We start from the raw sequence: 19,672 nt of genomic DNA on the forward strand, positions 1-19,672 counted from the left end.
CTGGCATATTGTGGGTATGTTAATGAAATTAAGAGTCTCGCTTGCGTATGAGAAATTTCATATTCAGAATGCAATAATATTCTTTTTTTTAATAGTCCATTTATATTTTGGCATTTCCACCTCCATCATCTCTGGTTATTTCCAACATCGCTTCATAAGGTAGCTGAGGCAGACATCCTCCTCATTTTCCAAGAAGCAGAGTGAACGCTGCTTTCTCTCTTGGACAAGGATTCTAAGGGAATGACCAACTGTCTCCACTTTCAGGTCACCGTCTTCCACTCTACCACGCCAAATCCACCTTTTAGATTTTCTGACTGAGACGCATTGAGAGCGAATCGTAGGTTACGAAAAGTGGGCGTAACTTCTGGTTACATAAACATCACAGACATACCAACGGTTGGGACAAAGGTACCTGAAACATTTAACGGATAAACGTGCAATCAAAACACCTCCTTTCTAAAAGACTTCTTCCGTATAGCTCTCTTCTAGGCTAGGAAGTCATTTTAAAAGCAAATTATAGAACGTTGCCCATAGAGAGTATATCACAAAGACTTTGCTTTCCTCTTGATCTTGTCAGGGATTCCTACAGAGAAAGGGTAGTGGTCTCATCAACCGTAAAAAACAAGAAACAGTCTTGCTAGAAGACCCTGTGTGGGCCACCCAGTTCTATAGGTGCTAAGCAACTGTATTTGAAAAATAAGCCAACCTCTCAGAACCTTTGTTAATAAATCCCTACTACTTTAGCATATTAAGAAGACTAGAGTTCATATTGATAAAGGCCACAGTTTAAAATATGAAATCGAAGCTTTCTGTGTGATTTCACTGGAGAACACTGCCCCGCTCTAACTTCAAAACGCTTAAAAAAAAAAAAAAAAAAAAAAAAAAAAAAAAAAAAAAAAAAAGAAAAGGGGGACGTGTAGGTCAAAGGTCTACTTCACAGAGAACAAGGACTCACATTAAAAACCAGAATCCCAGCCCACACAAGAATGCTGGAACCTGCTGGGGCCTGTCTGTACTCCCCATGTTTTAGAGTGTTTCCTAGCACTTACTCCGCGAGCAGGATGCTCTTTGTCCCTCGTGTATTTTCACAGAAGTCCATTTGCTTTCCTTCCCTGGCCTCTTTGCCATGGGCTATGTCCATCATCGGGCACGATCTATGTGGCAGAAGTTAGTGCAACTCCCCGGGGAAAAGCCTCTGAAGGCCAGATGGGTTATTTAAAACCAAAGTTTCCCCCCTTTCCTACAAGAAGGATTTTAAGTGACCAAGCTTTCCTTCTTATCCCGGTAATAGTTTTTATATTCCGAAGAGCGTTTTTTTTCACTTAGGTAATAAAGCTTGCAGAGCCTTTACGTTTACCTTTCTTGATCTATTTCTATATCCTCTAACAGTTCCTATAGAAAATACATTTGGTGCTGACCACTGATTACTGCTGCAGCTGGATTTCAAAAAAAAAATCTGATACCATTTTCAGTACCCATTAGCTGAAATAACACAAGATGCCAAAAGAAACGAAATGGAATATTACTTAAAAAAAAAAAAAAAAATCACCTTTGGCACAAAAAAAGTTCTAGAATGCAAAAAGGCCATGAACTAAAATATAAATGTGAGTAGACCGGCAAAGAAGTCAGGGAGAAATTCTGAACATCGCTACAGGCTACAAGAGTGATTCTTCAGTTCGAACTGTATTGTGTCACTCTATGTCAAGAAGTACAAATCTCAAGTGCTTTGTCACGCAGATTGTAACAAAAGGTTTAAGATTCATTTTCTGAAAGTCACGCATCTTGGAGTTTGCTAATTTTCCTTGTGAAAAATGTCAGGTCTACGGACAATGAAAAAACCTTTCAGAGAACATTTTGTTAAGCAATTCTGAGGTTCTAAAGGCCTCATACACGGAAACACTTCGGCTGTATATGTGAGAAGCTATGGACAGGCAGAACAAAGGAAATAAGGACAGTTTCGCTGACTGGGTTGTTATTAGATCATTTCCACTGGATCATGAGCCCCAGAGAAGTGAGGCATAGAGAGGTGCACAGTGGTCCCCTTTGCCATACACTCTTCAACGCTTGCCCTCCTTTGTGTCTTCTCACTGGTTTGAACCCCAATCTCTTTAACAGAACAAACAACATAATATACAAAGAGGCAGTTCGAACTTGTGTTATCTTCCTCTCTAAGTGAGAGCAATAAAGCCTAAGGAAAATAAACAAAGCGAAGTTTCCAGAGCCTTCTAGGTTCCGTGAGTGTGTGTCTGCGTGGCCCCTCCTATCTATCATGGCAGATCCAGTGCAGAAGGAAAGGAATGCACCACACTGAATTGCTGTTTGGGGGCGGTAAAACACTCAGAAACACTCAGAAAGGCACTGTATGCCCCCACCTCCCATTCTGGGATGCCCTCAACCGGCTCCTTCTAGAAGTATGAACACAAAGGAAGACATCTTTGAACAAACTATGATCATAGACCAACCAAGATTTTTATTAGGCTAACTTCCAAATTCACTTCTTCAAATGAAGGGAACTAGGGTCCTGATGAATCTTAATCTCTAACCTTCTTTGTGGCATCGACCCCTCCACCTTTAAAAAAAACATTCATCTATTTTAGACCTATTACTAGACACCAGAGATGAAGAGATGAGTAAAGAGGATCACTACTTGCAACCATCTAGAATTAATAGAACTAAGTTAAGTTATTATGGGATGCTGGGTTTTCCTCAAAGCTGAGGCTCAGCTAATTCTAACCCAATCTATTTTTTTTTCGTGCATGAAAGTCTTTAGTGGGTCCTTACCTTAAATAAATTGCCAAACAAAATGTCATTTTCTTCATGTGACTCAGCCTCACAATTACGAACACAGTTTCTTGTTTTCTGTGGGAGATGGAAGTAGGAGCCTATATTGTGTGGAACGCAGGGGTAAATGAAAGGTGGTGCCAGCAATAGCTCTGGAAAGTGCATTAAAGAAAATCTAAGTAAAAGTTTGATTTCAGGTCAGTTGCTTCCTATACATAAAACGTCAATGGGGCACATGGGTGGCTCAGTCGGTTGAACGTCTGACTCTTGGTTTTGGCTCAGGTCATGATCTCCCAGTTCGTGAGTTCCAGCCCCACTTAGGGCTCCACGCCGCTAGTATGGAGCCTGCTTAGAATTCTCTCTCCCTGCCCCTCACCGGCTCATACTTTCCCTCTCAGAACAAAGAAATAATAAAACTTTTTTAAAAAGTGAATAAAAACTAGTGTGTGACAAACTGGGCAGATATTCTGTGAAAGTGGTCAGTAAATAAAAGGCTGAAGCAGTTTCTTCTAAGAGGATTTTTACATGGACACACACTCATCCATACTCACACTCCCCACACACTCACACACGCATATGCACACACACACACACAACATCCACGCCTCACTCTGGCTGTCGGGGCCCTTTGGCCAGCAGCATTGAAAACACTGTCTATGCCACTTGCACAACTGACCCAGGGTCGCCAGGGACCCGCTTTCCATACATATTCATCCATTCGGCTAACTCATTTGCATAAAGTTTGTCAATGGCCTGTGAAGGGAAACCTCCTCACACCCTTCCAAAACGTCTTCCAGAAACACGAAGGCTAACCCTGGGAGCAGGGAAGTATCAACGCTAAAAGCAAGGATTCTACCTCTTCGGGGTGAACCCTATAGTGGTCTATGAACAGAAACATTTTCTTGTCCTTTCTTAAACTTGTTTCCAAACTTTCACTGGATGTACAAAAAGAGATCACTAAAGCAGAAACAGAATTTTCTAGCGACCTTACAGCAAAAGGGAAAGCAATCAGACTTCCCAATCCATGAGGTTTTACTTCATGGGCTATTGGTATCAGTGCATAGAAAACAAAAATTCAGGGGCGCCTGGGTGGCTCAGTCGGTTAAGCGTCCGACTTCAGCTCAGGTCATGATCTCGCGGTCCGTGAGTTCGAGCCCCGCGTCGGGCTCTGTGCTGACAGCTCAGAGCCTGGAGCCTGTTTCAGATTCTGTGTCTCCCTCTCTCTGACCCTCCCCCGTTCATGCTCTGTCTGTCTGTCTGTCTCTCTCTCTCTCTCTCTCAAAAATAAATAGTAAAAAAAAAAAAAAAGTTTAAACAAAAAGAAAACAAAAATTCAGCCCTTGTTTGTCTTAAAATGAGGCACATGCAGGATCCACAGAAGCCTACCACGACAGAAGTGCTGAACACTGGAGCTGGAAGGATCCAGAAGGATCCCCTGGACCAAACATGGGCAGCATGTATGGCATACTTCCCAAGGCTTGGAAGTGGCAAATGCCCACAAATTACCAACTAATTCTGTTCCTCAAGTGTCATAAAAGTGTTCAAGTACAAACAGCACTCAGAAGTGCACTTTCTAAAAAGCTTTCTCCTAGAGCTGGTATATACTTATACATGAATTTGTGTGACACAAGGTCTCAATTATCTAAAGAGCAAATCTGTCCTCAAGAATATATACACTACAGGCAACTATATTTTATATTGTTGTAGCATTCTCTGAGAGGCTTCCCTATTGGTACTATGATTTAAGTGCATTACAACATAGCAGGGTCTGACTGTTCTAAAATCATTCTCCATTTTGACACATCCTTTGGCGTTTTCAGGTTTATCCCTTAAAGTCATCGTTCAGGGTCCTCACATGGATGGAGACAACAGCCCTCAGCACTAATCCCTGCAGAGTGAACATTAACCGTTTTGCTGCACGGGTACTAGAGTATTCCATCTCTGTGTAGCAGAATGTCACGTTCCTATCTTCGTTCCTCATTTTGATTTCTGAACTAAACAATTTGCCGTTTATGTGGCGGCTGCCTCTTCTTTTTCTACCAGTTCTTCTTGCTCAAAGTAGAGCTATGACTGAGGGATTACAGAGGCGCGAGCACTTGGATGATGCCTCCTTCTTTCCCACCGCTGCAGAACTAAGTTCCTGTCTTTCACAGCAGCCCCTCTGTGCACTCACTGCTTCTCCTCCCCGACGTCTGCCACCCACGTCAGCAGCACAGCCGTTTCTCTCTTCTGATTTTCTTCTTCAGGTTCCTGGCTGTTTCTTCTGGTCTCTCCACCAATTTTTGGATCATGTACAAACAGCCTGATCTGTGTTGATAGTGATTTTCCTTTTTGCCAGGACATTAGCTAGATCTGGATTTTTTTTTTTTTTTTTTTTTTTTTTTTTTTTTTGCTATGCTTATAAGGTTATTGGGTTCTTAGAGTTCTCTTTGCTGGTTTTATAATATATACACATATACACACACATATATATGTATGCTTACATATGCATATATACATACTTTTAGTATATTATGTACATACTAAATTTATATACATGGCTGCACATATATTTTTTTTCTCCTGCGAATGGGAGTGAGCATTTAAGTATTTGAGAAAACTGGACAGTAATAACAACATTACTGGGGTGCCTGGGTGGCCCAGCTGGTTAAGCGTCCGACTTCAGCTCAGGTCATGATCTTGCAGTTTGTGAGTTCGGGCCCCACGTTGGGCTCTCTGCTGGCAGCAGCCTGGAGCCTGCTTCGGATTCTGGGTCTCCCTCTCTCTCTCTGCCCTTCCCCTGCACTCTCTCTCTAAAATAAACATTAAGTTTTTTTAAAAAAATAATACCACCGCTAGTAAGTAATAAATAGGAACCACATCACCACCACAATGAGAGCAGTAACAATGAAAACAACCATTTCAGTTCTTACCATGTGCTACATACATGTTGGTCAGAGTGATTTACCTGGATAATCCCAATTAAATCTCACTCCACCACTACTAGAGTATATAATATTATCGCCACCCGAGAGAAGAGGAAGGGCAGATGTGGAGAGGTCAAGCCCCGTGGAGGCCCACAGACAGCAATGGCAGGGCTATTCAACAGGCAACCTGACTCTAAAGCCTACACAATGTTTTTTAAGTTTATTTGATTATTGTGAGAGAGGGAGAGAAAGAGCCAGTGGGGGAGGGGGAGAGAGAGAAAGAAATCCCAAGCAGGCTCCGCGCTGTCAGCGCAGAGCCAGACGTGGGGCTTGAACTCATGAACCATGAGATCATGACCTGAGGTGAATTCAAGAGTCAGATGCTCAATGGACTGAGCTACCCAGGTGCCCCTAGAACCTACTCCATTAACCAGACGGCAAGGTGTCACCGTGCCTTTAGTCTAGCCCTTTATGCCTGATGGAGGCAGATCTGTCCAAGAGGTGATCACCATAAAGTTTCTTTCAATGAATCAGCATAACACAGTGAGCATAACACATTTCAGTTTATGAGTCATTTGAGTTACTAGAACATGTCTTCTAGAATTATGAAATTTTAATATCATGAAATCCAGGTAGCTAAATCTCTGAATAACTGATGATCATACCTTATATTTTAAAGGTGAAAAGATCGTGGGAAAAAAGCTAGGTAAAACACTCCCAAACCACTAAAATACATATAGTTTTACCTAGGATTCTAAGAATGTTTAATAGCTATAAGACTGATCTAAGCAGAAATCGCTGTTATTCGTTAAGGATCAAATAATTGGGATAATGTTGAAAATAATTTAAGACATTATAAAAATTTTTATATTAAAAAAAGATGTACTGAAAAAACACTCAAAGACTAATAGATTCCCGCAACTGGATACACGATATCATTTAATAATAGTGAAGCATTTTTCATAATACACTTGATACTTATAAAAATACATATTAATCAGAATTTCAGTATTTATCCAAATCTGGCCATAAGAGGTTTATAGCATATTATATATCATTACCATCGCCACACTGCATGTTTCAAGTTAATAGCATATAATTATCTGGCTTGATATGTGGAAGTCATATTATATCTAATCATCTAAAATTGAGTCAAGGGCCATTATAGAAATACCCATATAAAATAATATCTCATTCATGGAAAATGGGTTCTGAAATCCCCCTGGAAAGGCCATCCCACCAAAGGCTGCACAAAAACACAAAGAAGTTTTAATGCAATATCAAATATGCCCAGATGCAATGGAAAATATGGGTAGAGAGGCAATGCTATATTTGTTACTGCACGTGTCTTTCTTTTTTTGAGAGAGGGAAGGAGAGAGGGAAGGAGAGAGGGAGTGAAGGAGGGGCAGAGAGGGAGGAAGAGAGAAAATCCCACGCAGGCTCTGTGCTGTCAGTGCATTTCGAACTCACGAACTGTGAGACTACGACCTGAGCTGAAACCAAGAGTCAGAAGCTTAACTGACTGAGGCACCCGGGCTCTCCTCTTTATTTCTTTTTTAAAATCAAGAGTTTTCCTTCTCCAAACTAACTTTCTTTCCTCCTCCTTCATTTCCACGTTCTCTCTATTCTCACACTATGTTCATACTCTGACAGTCGGTTAGTCCTCTTAGGAACTCATTCGGCCGTATAAGCTTTTGATCTTAGAGAAAGAATAAAGATAACTTTCAAGGATGTTATCTCTCAAACTCTCCGAAATTGCAAGACTAGTTTTTCCCCCTAATCCTTCCAGGACTGATAATTTAGCAAAATACAATAGTAAGGTATTACAAAGGAATGAAATGAAAAAAGAAACGAGAGAGGGTATAAGCCCCATTTCTTAGAATTATTACCTGATTTAACCAACCTGAGATTTACTATGGACCGATAAAAGTTTCTAACCACTTAAAACTTCTCTGCTCAGCTCATTGTGGATGGGTAACCAAGAGGCTGCAGATGGGCTTGGGCCCAGGAACCACACACACTGAGGAAGCTATCCTCTCGCGAGAAACCTCACATGCCTCCTTCCGACCTTTAGGACCTGCTTCTCTATGGAGAATAGGCTGTGGTGTCTTATCTTTTTCTCCCATAGTTCTCAGAAGACTCTGTTCTTGACAAACGCAAGCTCCAGAAGCAAACAGGCCTTGTCTGCGTTATGGTTCATCTCATTACTACAGTCTAGGACTACTGAATTCGTTAACACGATCTCTTCAACTCTTTTTTTCTTTTTATCCCTTTACTCAAGTAATCAGCACAGGCAGTAACATAATTCTTCCTTTGAGGAGCGTTAAAAGTTCTGGAATCTGGCATATAAGTAACATCCCTCTAACAACACATATTATCTGGGGTAAGCCAGCTTTTATTTTGTAGCTACCAAATATATCAGGATTTTATAATTCAGGTATTTTTATACCAAAGGTAAAAACAAGTATGAAAAGATTAATAGATCTGGTCCCATTACGTTTTAGTTTAAAAAATGAGAAGCTGGAAGTTTACCTATGAAATATTATAAAACTTTACAAATCTTAATAAAAGAAATAATAAGACAAAGAAAAACACTGCCATGGAAGAAAAAATGATTATCTTCTCAATTAAAAAATATATGCTGATAGTAATAAAATCTTGTACCTACTAAAATGACAATTTTTACAAAGATAGTACCCAGAGGCACCTGAGTGGCTCAGTCGGTTGGGTGACCGACTTCACCTCAGGTCCAGATCTCATGGTTTGTGAGTTCGAGCCCCGCGTCGGGCTCTGTGCTGACGGCTCAGAGCCTGGAACCTGCTTTGGATTCTGTGTCTCCCTCTCTCTCTGCCCCTCCCCTGCTCGCGCTCTGTCTCTCTGTCTCTCAATAACAAATAAACATTAAAAAGAAAAATTCAAAAAAGAAAGATATTACCCAATGTGTACATGCTAATACACAGCCCTTGTGTAAATACATAACAAATCTGTAAAAGAGTCTAAAAATTTACTTAGCAATTCAGGCTTAAATTTATTCAAAGGAAATAATTAAAAATGCACATAAAATATTCATGGCATTGCTCTGGACTTCTAACAAAATGGGAATTATTAAATAAGATACATATATGAAACTATGCAATCATTAAAATGATGCTATAGAATCGAGTTTATTGATGTGAAAATATGTTTACAATATATTGTTACTGAAAAGAAACAGGTTGCAATACTATATTATACAATATTGTCCAATACTACATATCTGGAAGAATATTAAAGTCATAATAGTAAATATGAAACATTATTTTTCTTGTTTTCTAATTTATTTGCAATAAACAACTATTTTAATGTAATGAAGAATAAAAGATATAAAAGAGATAAAAACTACAAAAAGAATGCCTTCAATCAAAAAGTAGTGATAAGGGATTTAACTGAATTGTGGCTTGGCACCATTATTAAGAGGTTGAATGGGATTAAACTGATTTGTAGTGAAAAGATATTAGGAGAATATTTAGATTATAAGAACTTCCATTATTTTACAGACACATTTGCATGACAATAATCTGCCAGTTACATTTACGCCTGTGTGTTCCTGAGAACAGTATTGACAGCGTTAAACTTTCAGCTCTTCTTTGATCTGTCCTGCATTTGCGGTATGTTTGGTCTATAGTTTCAAACTTAGAGCCCAGGGACTGGTCTTTGGAAGCAGTATCTTGAAGATGCATTGAGTGGTTGTCAATTTAATCTCTTGGTCATTGGTAGGTCATTGAGTTAACACATATCACATACTGTACTTCTAGAGCTACGATAATGACAGTGAAGAAAACAGCCCTTTTAAAAAGGTTGGCTGGTGATGCCACGCCCCAGCGGTTTGAGCATGTATCACACTCCAGCCTCTTACATCATAACTTTGGGTTTGTCGTTCCTTTTTTATTTAAAAAATTTTTTTTCTTTTAATGTTTGTATTTATTTTTGAGACAGAGAGAGACAGAACATGAGCAGGGGAGGGGCAGAGAGAGAGACACACACACAGAGTCCGAAGCAGGCTTCGGGCTCTGTGGACACGGGGCTCGAACCCACAAACTGTGAGATCATGACCTGAGCTGAAGTCGGACGCTCAACCAACCAAGCCACCCAGGCGCCCCTGTCATTCCTTTTTTAAAATTGATAGAGGCTGAGGCGGAAAACTTCAACGTCACAGGGAATGTTAGAGCTTTTTGAAAAGAACTTCAGAGACGATTAGGTCTGACCCCTTGAGGTTATAAATATGGAAATTTAGGCCCAGAGAACAGGTAAGTGATGAGCCAAAGCAGAACCAGGGATCTTGCCTCTAAGCCCAGTTGCTTTCTATCATCATTTACTACCTACACAGAACACAGGGCTCTACTTTAGAAGGTAACTACTGGACTCCAGGATTAATGAAAAGGCTAGTGTCAGTGTGTATACAGACCTTGCATCTGGTAACTATATGGTGCCTGTCCAGGTTGAGGCGTACCAAAGCTTGTGCCATAGCTGAGAAATCCCGTCTGTCCCGGTGACTGAGACTGTGACAATCCACCTTCAGTCTTGATGCCTGCCCACAATGCACCTAAATCAGTTAATGACAGCTTATCTATATGTTCATTTCAAAAGCTGGTAAACACCCCCCCCAAACACTCCCACAACTGTTCAGTCACAGATGCTTCCCAATATTATCTCAATAACCAAAGGTATGCAAGCTTAGAGTGCAATACCCTAACCTAGAACTTCAATGATAACAAAACGAAACAAAACAGGAGTATTACAGATTTGAGTGACTGTTCCCATTGTCCTTTGTCTTTCCGATTTACCTTTTCTATAAAATTTAACTCCAGTGATACGATTTCTAGATTTAGTTTTGTTGTTTTATAAGAGGTTAAAAGATGATCTCCTTTAGTATCCAGTAATAGCCATAATTAAACTTCAACTAGATTGTTCTAAAAGTCACTGTGTAGATTAGTGTCAAAAATCAAAATTCTCTTTTCTTTTTTTTTTTTTTTTTGTCCAACTCCATGGAAGCAAAACTGAAAGCTAGCTTAGACCTTTGAGGGGATTCCATGTCCCTCCAAAACCGATGAGGGGATTCCACGTCCCTCCAGAAGGGAGGATCGGAACGTCTTCCGAAACTCCCGGCCCGTGGTCCTCCAGTGCGTCCACTTAGACTGTGTCGGGCACTACCAGAACTCCAGAAATGAGCTCACACAGAAAAGACAGAACGAACAGACACTAACCGTGGCCAGTCAGGCTCTCCGGGTCGGGGGTCCCTCGGGGGTCTTGGGGATCCCGGGCCGAGCCCCCAAATGTTATGCCCAGAATTCGTGATCCCCAAAGACTGCCAGGGAGCCGAGTCCGATGCAAAAGCAAAAGAGCCTTTATTCGAGCTAGCTCGAGCTCAATCCCCCACCTGCACCGACACAACAGTGAGATACCGGGGAGCACAAAATTCTCTTTTCTAAGAGGAGATTAGAGTCTTTAGCCTCACAGCATTTTTTTCCTTTTTTTCTTTACTCTTTCTGCCACAAAGATGATTTTAGCACTCAATTCATTTTGAAGTCAGAGGAAACAATATTGGGCACAGAACTAAGCAACACAGGTGAAAATCTCCTCCCAAACACCCGATCCCACCAGAAAGTAAGCATGAAGCTAGGAGGATATTAAAGGACTGTATCATATAGAACAGCATAGTGATTTACAAACAAGTAAAGCTGACCAATAATTCCCTTTCTGTCCCTTATAGTTTCAAGTATTTATTCCAATATTATTGTTTTAAGTGTAGCCTAAAGTACACTTTCTTTTTTATCATTGTAATATAAAAATCATGTGTTTGTGGCCTCCAAATACTTCCCAGAATGCCAGGCTGACATCCGAATTTTAGGACTTGGGTTTGGCAGTATTGTTGTGCAGGGCTCAGCGCTGGATTGTAATTAAAGACAGTCATGAAAGTTAACAAGGGTCCTTAATTTCCACAGAAGGAAGAGAGCAAGTCTTCTGCCAAGCGAATCCACATTTTTGAATAATTTCACTTTGCACTTAAGATAAATGATATCTTTGGGATCTAGAAGACACAGTAGTCTCACAGTTTATTTCCATTTTAGGGGAATTTCATCAGTAGAATGAAGTTAGGTAACTTTCCTGAGGCAGTGGAAGAATCGGACTCTTGGCTGAGAGAGCCTACAATAATTCCTGGCGTATCTCTACATAGCCTCATGATGATCTTAACATTTATGTCTTAAGAGAAGCTTAACATTTAACAAAATGTGACTTTTCCCCGCACAGGCAATCCCAAACCCGTCCTTATTAATGGTCCCTGGAAAGACACCTGACTCGGCCAGGTGGCTTGATGGCTCAAGAAACTCCCTTTCTTTCCATGTGGTCACCAACAGGGATTTCCCCCTGCTCTGTCTCCATTGGGGGTTCTATTAATCTGCTTTGAGTCTTCCTGTACCACCTCTGGTGTTAGCCTGGAGGCTCAGTCTTTGTGATGAGAACAGATAAGGAAAAGCAGGAAGAGGTGGAAAACACCCTCAGCCGCACCTGTCTCCTGGGCTTCCACCCACAAGCCTGCAAACTCATCATACTGCTCGGCTCTATGCCAATCCAGAGAAGAGCGTTAAGCTCTCTTCTCCAATGATGTATTATTCCCACTATGATAAGATTTGCCTAGCTTTTCTTACAGGGTCTAAGTAAAAAGCCAGGGGGCACAAGTCCTGGGAGAAAGTCTTCTAAGACCATCTGGACCTTGACTATCAGCAGTTAAAAACCCTGACCTACGTGTTCTTCCTTCACAATCAAGCAGAGGGGAGATGGCGGTCGTACTTTTCAATGCGCTGGCCCAGGAAAAATAGAATGCCTGGTCAGAAGCACTGGGAGCATCTCTTTGTACTCAAGGCCCCAAAAGAGAAGGAAGACAGTGATCAGGAAAATGCTGAGGACTCAGGAGATTTATAAGCACAGATGGCCCTGGGGTCAAAGCCCTCGACATGGAGCCTTGCCCTTACCATCTCCTGACCCCCACCTCTCCCGTTAAAATCCCTATCCTTACTCTACCAGGTCTGATTTGAACCTCAGAATCTCTGCTCCTGGAACAATTATCTCAGACAATAGGGACATCCACTGATGGTTCAGTACTGGAAGGGTCCTAGACCACAGCCCGGAAAGTGGCAAGGGGCCCTACCATAATTGAATGGAGAGGAGAAGGAACAAGAGAGGAGCTGTGTGAGTGGCAGTCGAGGCAATGGCACGAAGGGCACCCTCTCCTGGCAGGCCTGGTAGGCCTCCAGCACTTTCAGGTTGTTTGCACCAGAAGGTACATTTACACTTCAAATAATCAGGTTACAAATACATTTTGAGAATATAAACTGGGGACTGCCTCAACTCACATCATAGTGTTGAAGCTATGTAATTCAAATCCGAGGTCCTTTTTCCTCATTTAGCACAAGAATTGGTTAAGAGTTGATGGCAGATAAAATTGATCTATATCTACCATTATTTTCAGAAATCTTGCATAAAAGTTATAGAAATGCAAGGCAATTCTAGGAAGTCCATCTTATGGTTGTTTCTAAAATCTGGCTTAAAAATGCCTAGCTAGGAAAAAAAAAAAAAACAAAACCCTAGCTAGATAACATTCAGTTCTGGGTAATTTTGAAATGAAACCATAAAGGGTGAAATCATATATAATTTACATTTTAATTTCGGTATATTTTATAAGAAATTTAGATATAGTCGATTTGGTTTGGGGTAAAGGTAGAAAATAAGAAGGAATAAAGTAATTTGCCTTCTAATTATTAATGAAATGCTTAAAGAACATTATTTCTTTCAATATACTGCTATAAGCACAGATTTATTTATTTTATCAGTCCTTTCCTCCAAGCTTCCATGTACGTTTTCTTGATCGCTAGATTTTTTTCTTAAGGAAATGTTAATAATTCACATTCTTCCTACTCAAACAAAGTGCAATGTGTTTAAAATCGCAATTGCAATTCAATTGAAGAAAAGGTATCTTGAAATTCTAAGATTTCTTAAAATTAAACTTTGGGGTTTTGCTGGATTTATTTTTAATTTACAGGTATTGACCCTTTAACAATGGAGTTAAATTACACCAAGATAAAGGTAATCTCCAGGTGGGAAGGAACAAATAGGGATGTGAGCTTTAAAGGTTTCCTGCTTTGCCTCTTCAAAGGGCAGCCCAAGCTGTGATATATAGATCACTTTTCCTAATGGTTGATAATGCTGAAATTTAAAAGTACTATCAGCCTCACGTTCAGAGCAAGGATTTGTTGAATTCTGTTTGTACTTCCCTAATCATAGCTAGGTATCTGATAAATAGGAAACGTATCTTTACCCTAAAAGACTTCATTCACAGAAGTTTTATCTCAAATATGCACTAAAATGCTTTGGATTCCACAACCAAGTGCTCAAGCAGCAAATTAAAAGTTGAGCTACAAATGGGGGCGGGGGGGGGGGGGGAAGGAGAGCAAGACGGCATACGAACCACGCAATCTATCTGCCACTGACAACTTCCAGAGAAGGAGCCGCCGCTTCTTACAAGGCTCGTTGAAAACAATCAGATCAAGAATTTAGACACAAAAGGTGATCACACCTTCTAAAGCGGCCCAAGATGGCAGTCTTTAGGTACCACTCCTATGAACCTTGCCCCCCCACACAGGTATGCCCATTAGATCCCACCACTGAAGTAACGGGATTACTCACCATATGAGGAAATTCCGTACGGCTGTCCCGGCTGTGGGTATGTGACATAGGCTGTAGCTTGTTGCATTCCTGTGGTAAACTGTGTTTGCCCATATGCAGCCATAGTTTGTGAGGAAGGGGTAGGGAGAATATGTGGGTATGGTCTGCTATTTGTCAGAAATGACAGAAAATAGAAAGCCCATGCATTAGATGGAAACATGCAAGGTAACTGATTAACAACCATATCACAAATTGCAGTTAAAGACGGTCTCTTCAAGTATAACTTCCAAATACAATACACAAAGTACTGAAAAACTTCAGTATCTCTTCCAGGTGACGCTCAAAAGAAATTTGTGTCAACACATTTACGGCTCTGTGAAATGCACTTTAGTTTAAATCAAGATGTAACATGTGGGCACAAAACATGACTTGAAATAAGGTAAAAGACTACTCAGAAAAGGCATTTATTGAGAGAAAATACATCTTACTTGGAAGGGTAAATCTGTGGTGGGGAGAACTGGTGAGTTGGTCTTGGGCTGAAGCTACTGCTCCCAATTGCTGGAAAAAAAAAGAAAAAGAACACATAACAGTCAAAGCAAAATACGAAATCAGCATAAAGCGCTGATCTAGTTTGAACGACAGGCAGCCCATACGAAATGGCCAGCATTCAACCTTTTGGGCCTGAAAAAAAAAAAACAAAATGGCAATTTTATGCGATCAACCCAAGTGAAAATCTACGGAACAACCTTTGGGAACTGATGAAGTGGTTCTAAGTTTAGATTAGGTCTTAGAAAGTGGTCACAATCATCTGAAATAGCTGGCAGCTGCAGGGTAAGAGGACAAGGAGTCCTGGCCACTGTGCAGAAGGGCCCGCTCAAAGGGGGGCGGGGACGAGGGTGAATTTGCAGGGCTGGGAGGGACCAAAAGGTCACCTGGCCTATTGTGTGCGCTCAGGGACACACACACACCTGACCCTGGATTAACGGGAAACGCAGTCTAATCTTCTCCCAGGTGAGCAGAAATGGGGCCGCTCCTCATTTGCCTGCGTGAATTTAGCAACATTTTTTAGTAAAAATGCATTCCTACAGCGCTCTTAAATTTCTCAAGTTGCAAGCGAAGCCTGATCTTTCTTGTACTGAGGCAGTGTTCCTGGGCCTTTTTCAGTGAAACGTGCTTAACTTCAGTTATTTAAGTTAAAAAAATAAAATGTTTTTGTTGTCGTTTAAAGAGGTTATTCAAACATTCAAGCAGAATCTCATTTCTTTTTAATCACATATACATTACTAAGTAGGTCTCAGAAATGCACTAAACTCTGCCATTCTTTTACACTCGTCCTGAACTAAAACAAAAATCCATTTTTGTTAACATAAGGCCTTAAAATGGTAGTTCTCAGCTTTATTGTAAATAGGGGCGATTTTATGTACCATATATATTACACACACATATATATACCCACAGCTCTATGTGTTTCCATGTATTACATATAAATATATGTAAATACCCCTGTCCTCTACCCTCTGCCTAGCTAAGATGTATAGTCTTTGGGTACAATTACAAGATATAATAGGTTCATCTTCTTCTTCCAGTAGTAATCACAGTCTTCAGGGGCTCTATTATTTATGAACTATGCTGCGTATTAAAATCCTTCTAAAAGCTTCCATGCGCTCAAAGTCTGATACATTTTTCATAACGTCACATCAGTCCACGTATACTTCTCAAGCTCAGTTTTCCATCTGGGTTCGGGAGAACAGCGGTAGAGTTGGACCAGAATCTGGATCCGGAATGATCCTTTCCGTGTAAAGCAAGCCGGCCTCACGCAGTGACCGCAGATCCAGATTCATACCACTGCTGCATGCCAGCTGCCAGACTTCAGCCACGTGGCTCTCAGTTTGGCAGAGTCGGGGTCCGCATTAAAGCGAGGGCAGGCCAACTCAGCTGGTGCGCCCCGACCTGCGGGCACGTGTTGAGTCACTATTCCGCACCAGCCGCCGAGCTAGATGCCGCAGATGCAAACACGCAAAGACAAGTTCTGTCACGTGTGGGGAGGCTGACACACAAATAGCCATGGGGGGGATTAGTTAAATATTGCAATTTATAGAAGGGAGGGATTAGTGCGAGCACACTTGGACAACAAGGACTACCACCTGCCCAGGTCATCCTCGACTATAGCCTTTCCTGTTCTCCTTTGCTAAGCCTGAAAAGAGACCAAGGGCAAAGTAGATATACCCGGCAGAGTAGCTGGAGGAGGAATACCTTCCCTGGACAGTCACAGTTCAAAACGACTTTAAAAAATAAATAACTAAACCAGAACAAAAACGCAATGCAACCGGATGGTGGAAGCCACAGAAATCCCTTTTATTCTTGCCCAGCTCTCTCCCTGGGTTTTTCAAACTGTGGGTCAGGACCCATGATCACAAACTCAGCTTCACAGGTTGCACCCAGAAGTTTTTCACAGGTAAACAGAATAACAGAACAGGCTTATTACACAGGGTGCGGTGAGTTCTGTGAAGCTTTAAGGTTGAATGTAGAGGATAGGTGTGTACACATGAAGAAAGAGATCAGGGTTGGGGGGGGGGCTCAGCGTGTGGTAATTGAGCACAGGTTCTGGAATCAGAATTTAATTTTGGCTCAGACTGAAGTTCCAACTCTTCTCTTTGATCTTGGTCCACACAACACAATTGTCTGTCCCCATTTTACATATGGGGCATAGAATTTAAGTAACACATTCGAGCAAATAAATGGGAAAGGTGGTATTTGAACCCACGACTGCCTGACTCCTTCCATCAAAACATACTATTTCCTGACCTCCTGTGAAGAAACAAGAAACCTCAGAATAATCTCATTTTCCCTCCCTCCATTTCATGAGTCACAAGTCACCCATCCCAAATCCAGATACTGCCTGTTGAGCTGTTCTGCACACGCCATCCCCGCTCCCCTGTCCCGGCTCTCGTTAGCCTCTGTCACGTTCCCTGTGTCCCATCTGCGGGCCTGAACACAATCCTGCAGTGCCACCACAGTGATCTTTCTTAAATGGAAACTTCTTTATGTCCATGTTCCAGCTTAGGAGCTCTCAACTGTGCTCGTGTTATCCTTAGGAAAAGTTCCAAATTTCTTGGCAGAGTCCAGAGATTCAATCATCCCCCCTCCCCTGGGTTTAGTAATATGTAGCCTCCTTGGAGTTGAGGACTGCCCACACATGCCATGCGTGCTCATCTTCGTCTCGGGGGGCTCTTCAGACCAGACCCTCTGCCCTCTAAGGCCTTCTCCCCGCCTGACAAACACGCCTCCAGTGGGACTCAAACATCATCTTCTCTTTCGGATAATATCTTTCTTCTCTGTACCTTTTTGAAGTGCCGTAAACATTGGCCATGTAGCACTTAACCACGCTGCATTACAGTTAACATGTGTATAGATGTTCACTTCCTCTGCTAACCATGAGCTTCTGGGGCCAAGGACCCCTTGCTCTCTTTTGTTTCCTTGGCATCCGACAGGGCCTGGCATGTGGGAAGAAATCAATCAACAATATGAAGAATGTGAAGAAATAGGTCATAAGCAAAGTAGATTTTTTTTAAACCCTGATGATGTGAAGGATGGTTAAATTTTTTGCAGTTATGTGTAAACATACAAAATAAATCTGATTCAGTCCTTTGGCAATATAATTTGGAGTGAACAGTATTTTTTTTTTTTAGTTTATTTTTTATTTTGAGAGAGAGAGAGAGAGAATGAACACAAGCGGGGGGTGGGGGGGGAGAGAGAGAGAGGGAGGGAGGGAGAGAGAGAGAGAGAGAATGAGAATATGCCAAGCAGGCTCTACACTGTCAGCACTGAGCTCAACACGGGGCCACGGGGCTCCATCTCACAAACCATGAGATCATGACCTGGGCAAAATCAAGAGACAGACGCCCAACCAACGGAGCCACCCAGGCACCTGTGAATAGTACCCTTTATAAAATACATGTGAATAAGAAGCTGTGATGTTGCCTGGGTATCTTGCTACTAATTACCTAACGATGTGCCCCTAGAATGATTAAATATTTAATGCCATATAATAAAGCCCTATTTTGGGGGATTTCCCTAAATCCGAGCCCCTACAATTTTGTGTGGACTAAAGTCCAGAATCTTCCAAGTCATACCTCAAGTACTTTTCCTCTTAATTGCCTAAAACACCTTTAACTTTTCAAACAATTTAGGAATTCTGATTACTTTTAAATTTCATGGGACCAGAACACCCTAAAGCAAAAAGAACGCTCCCAGATCATTCATCAAGGTAAATAAAATGGTTCTTTTACCATTAGTAAGCTCCAAATTACACATGCCAGAGCCTTGAGAATGTATGGGCAACTAATGCCTCTGTTTTAGTACATTTGTTTCCTATTATGCCATTATTTCTCTTTGTTCTAACCTAGAAGTTAAAGAACCTCCCTAAATCTTTGTTGTGGGAAGGGAGGGGAGGACCTAAGCTTGAGAATCTCCTGAGAAGGTGAACAGAAATCCCCAAATTAGCAGTTCCTCCTTCACTGCTCCCATCTCATTAACAACATCACTCAGATGGACAAGTTGAAAGTCCAAAAGTTTTGACTCTTCTCTTTCCTCCTATCATTTCATCATAAGTTCAGCCAGCTCTCCCTTCAGAAAATGCCCTCTACTTGACGACTTCTCCCTGCTCTCGTTTACCACCCTGTTGCAATTATCAATGTGATGGCTACCGGGGAATGGTGGTCAGGAACCCCCTTCCCCACACACAGCCCCACCCTCCTCTCTTTCTCCTCCACTCCTTTCCCCTAATGGAATCCTGGCACATTTAGTCCTGCCTCTGTGGCTCTTCTAAGAAGGACACGGGCTAATACAGTCCTCTCTCTTCTCAGCCATGGCCATACCGGTCTCCCTGTTTCTATCTACCCTCCTCTCCCCTCTTCTCCCATAAAGCATTTTCCACACAACAAATGCTGACCTCTTAAAAACATATATTGGATCATGTCACAACTGTCCCCAACTCTAAGCCCCATTATCCTCTTACATTTAAATTAACCCAAACTGAAAAATAAATTACATAAAATACATACATACATAAACTCGAACTTATTCCCTAAGATCTCTGCTCGTATGCCCACCCTTCAGAGAGGCCGTCCCTCTAAAAGAGGCCCCCAGCCACTCCTCGCTGTATGTTTTGATCTGCTCTCATTTCTGTTGTAGCCTACTTACTTTCACTACCACTTAGCTCTTTATTACCTGCCTCACCCACAGAACGAAAACTCCTTGAGGGCAGGGACCTCATCTACTTCATC

General features: G+C 41.6%; 1 protein-coding gene across 16 annotated transcripts in view; it reads right to left on the reverse strand.

Moving 5' to 3' along the window:
- Window positions 1-19,672, reverse strand: part of EYA1 (EYA transcriptional coactivator and phosphatase 1) — a 354,086-nt gene that overhangs the window by 116,697 nt on the left and 217,717 nt on the right. For 10 of the 16 annotated variants that reach the window (XM_058699811.1, XM_058699806.1, XM_058699819.1 and 7 more), the window contains 3 exons: window positions 14,876-14,945; window positions 14,409-14,554; window positions 10,132-10,269 (listed from right to left, as the gene is read on the reverse strand). In XM_058699811.1, coding sequence (XP_058555794.1) covers window positions 10,132-10,269; window positions 14,409-14,554; window positions 14,876-14,945 — 354 coding nt within the window. The remainder of the gene's footprint in view (window positions 1-10,131; window positions 10,270-14,408; window positions 14,555-14,875; window positions 14,946-19,672) is intronic. The other 6 variants (XM_058699812.1, XM_058699807.1, XM_058699809.1 and 3 more) reach the window with 5 other exon arrangements.

Source organism: Neofelis nebulosa, chromosome 14 (genome assembly GCF_028018385.1).
Source record: "Neofelis nebulosa isolate mNeoNeb1 chromosome 14, mNeoNeb1.pri, whole genome shotgun sequence".
NCBI classification, from domain to species: Eukaryota; Metazoa; Chordata; class Mammalia; order Carnivora; family Felidae; genus Neofelis; species Neofelis nebulosa.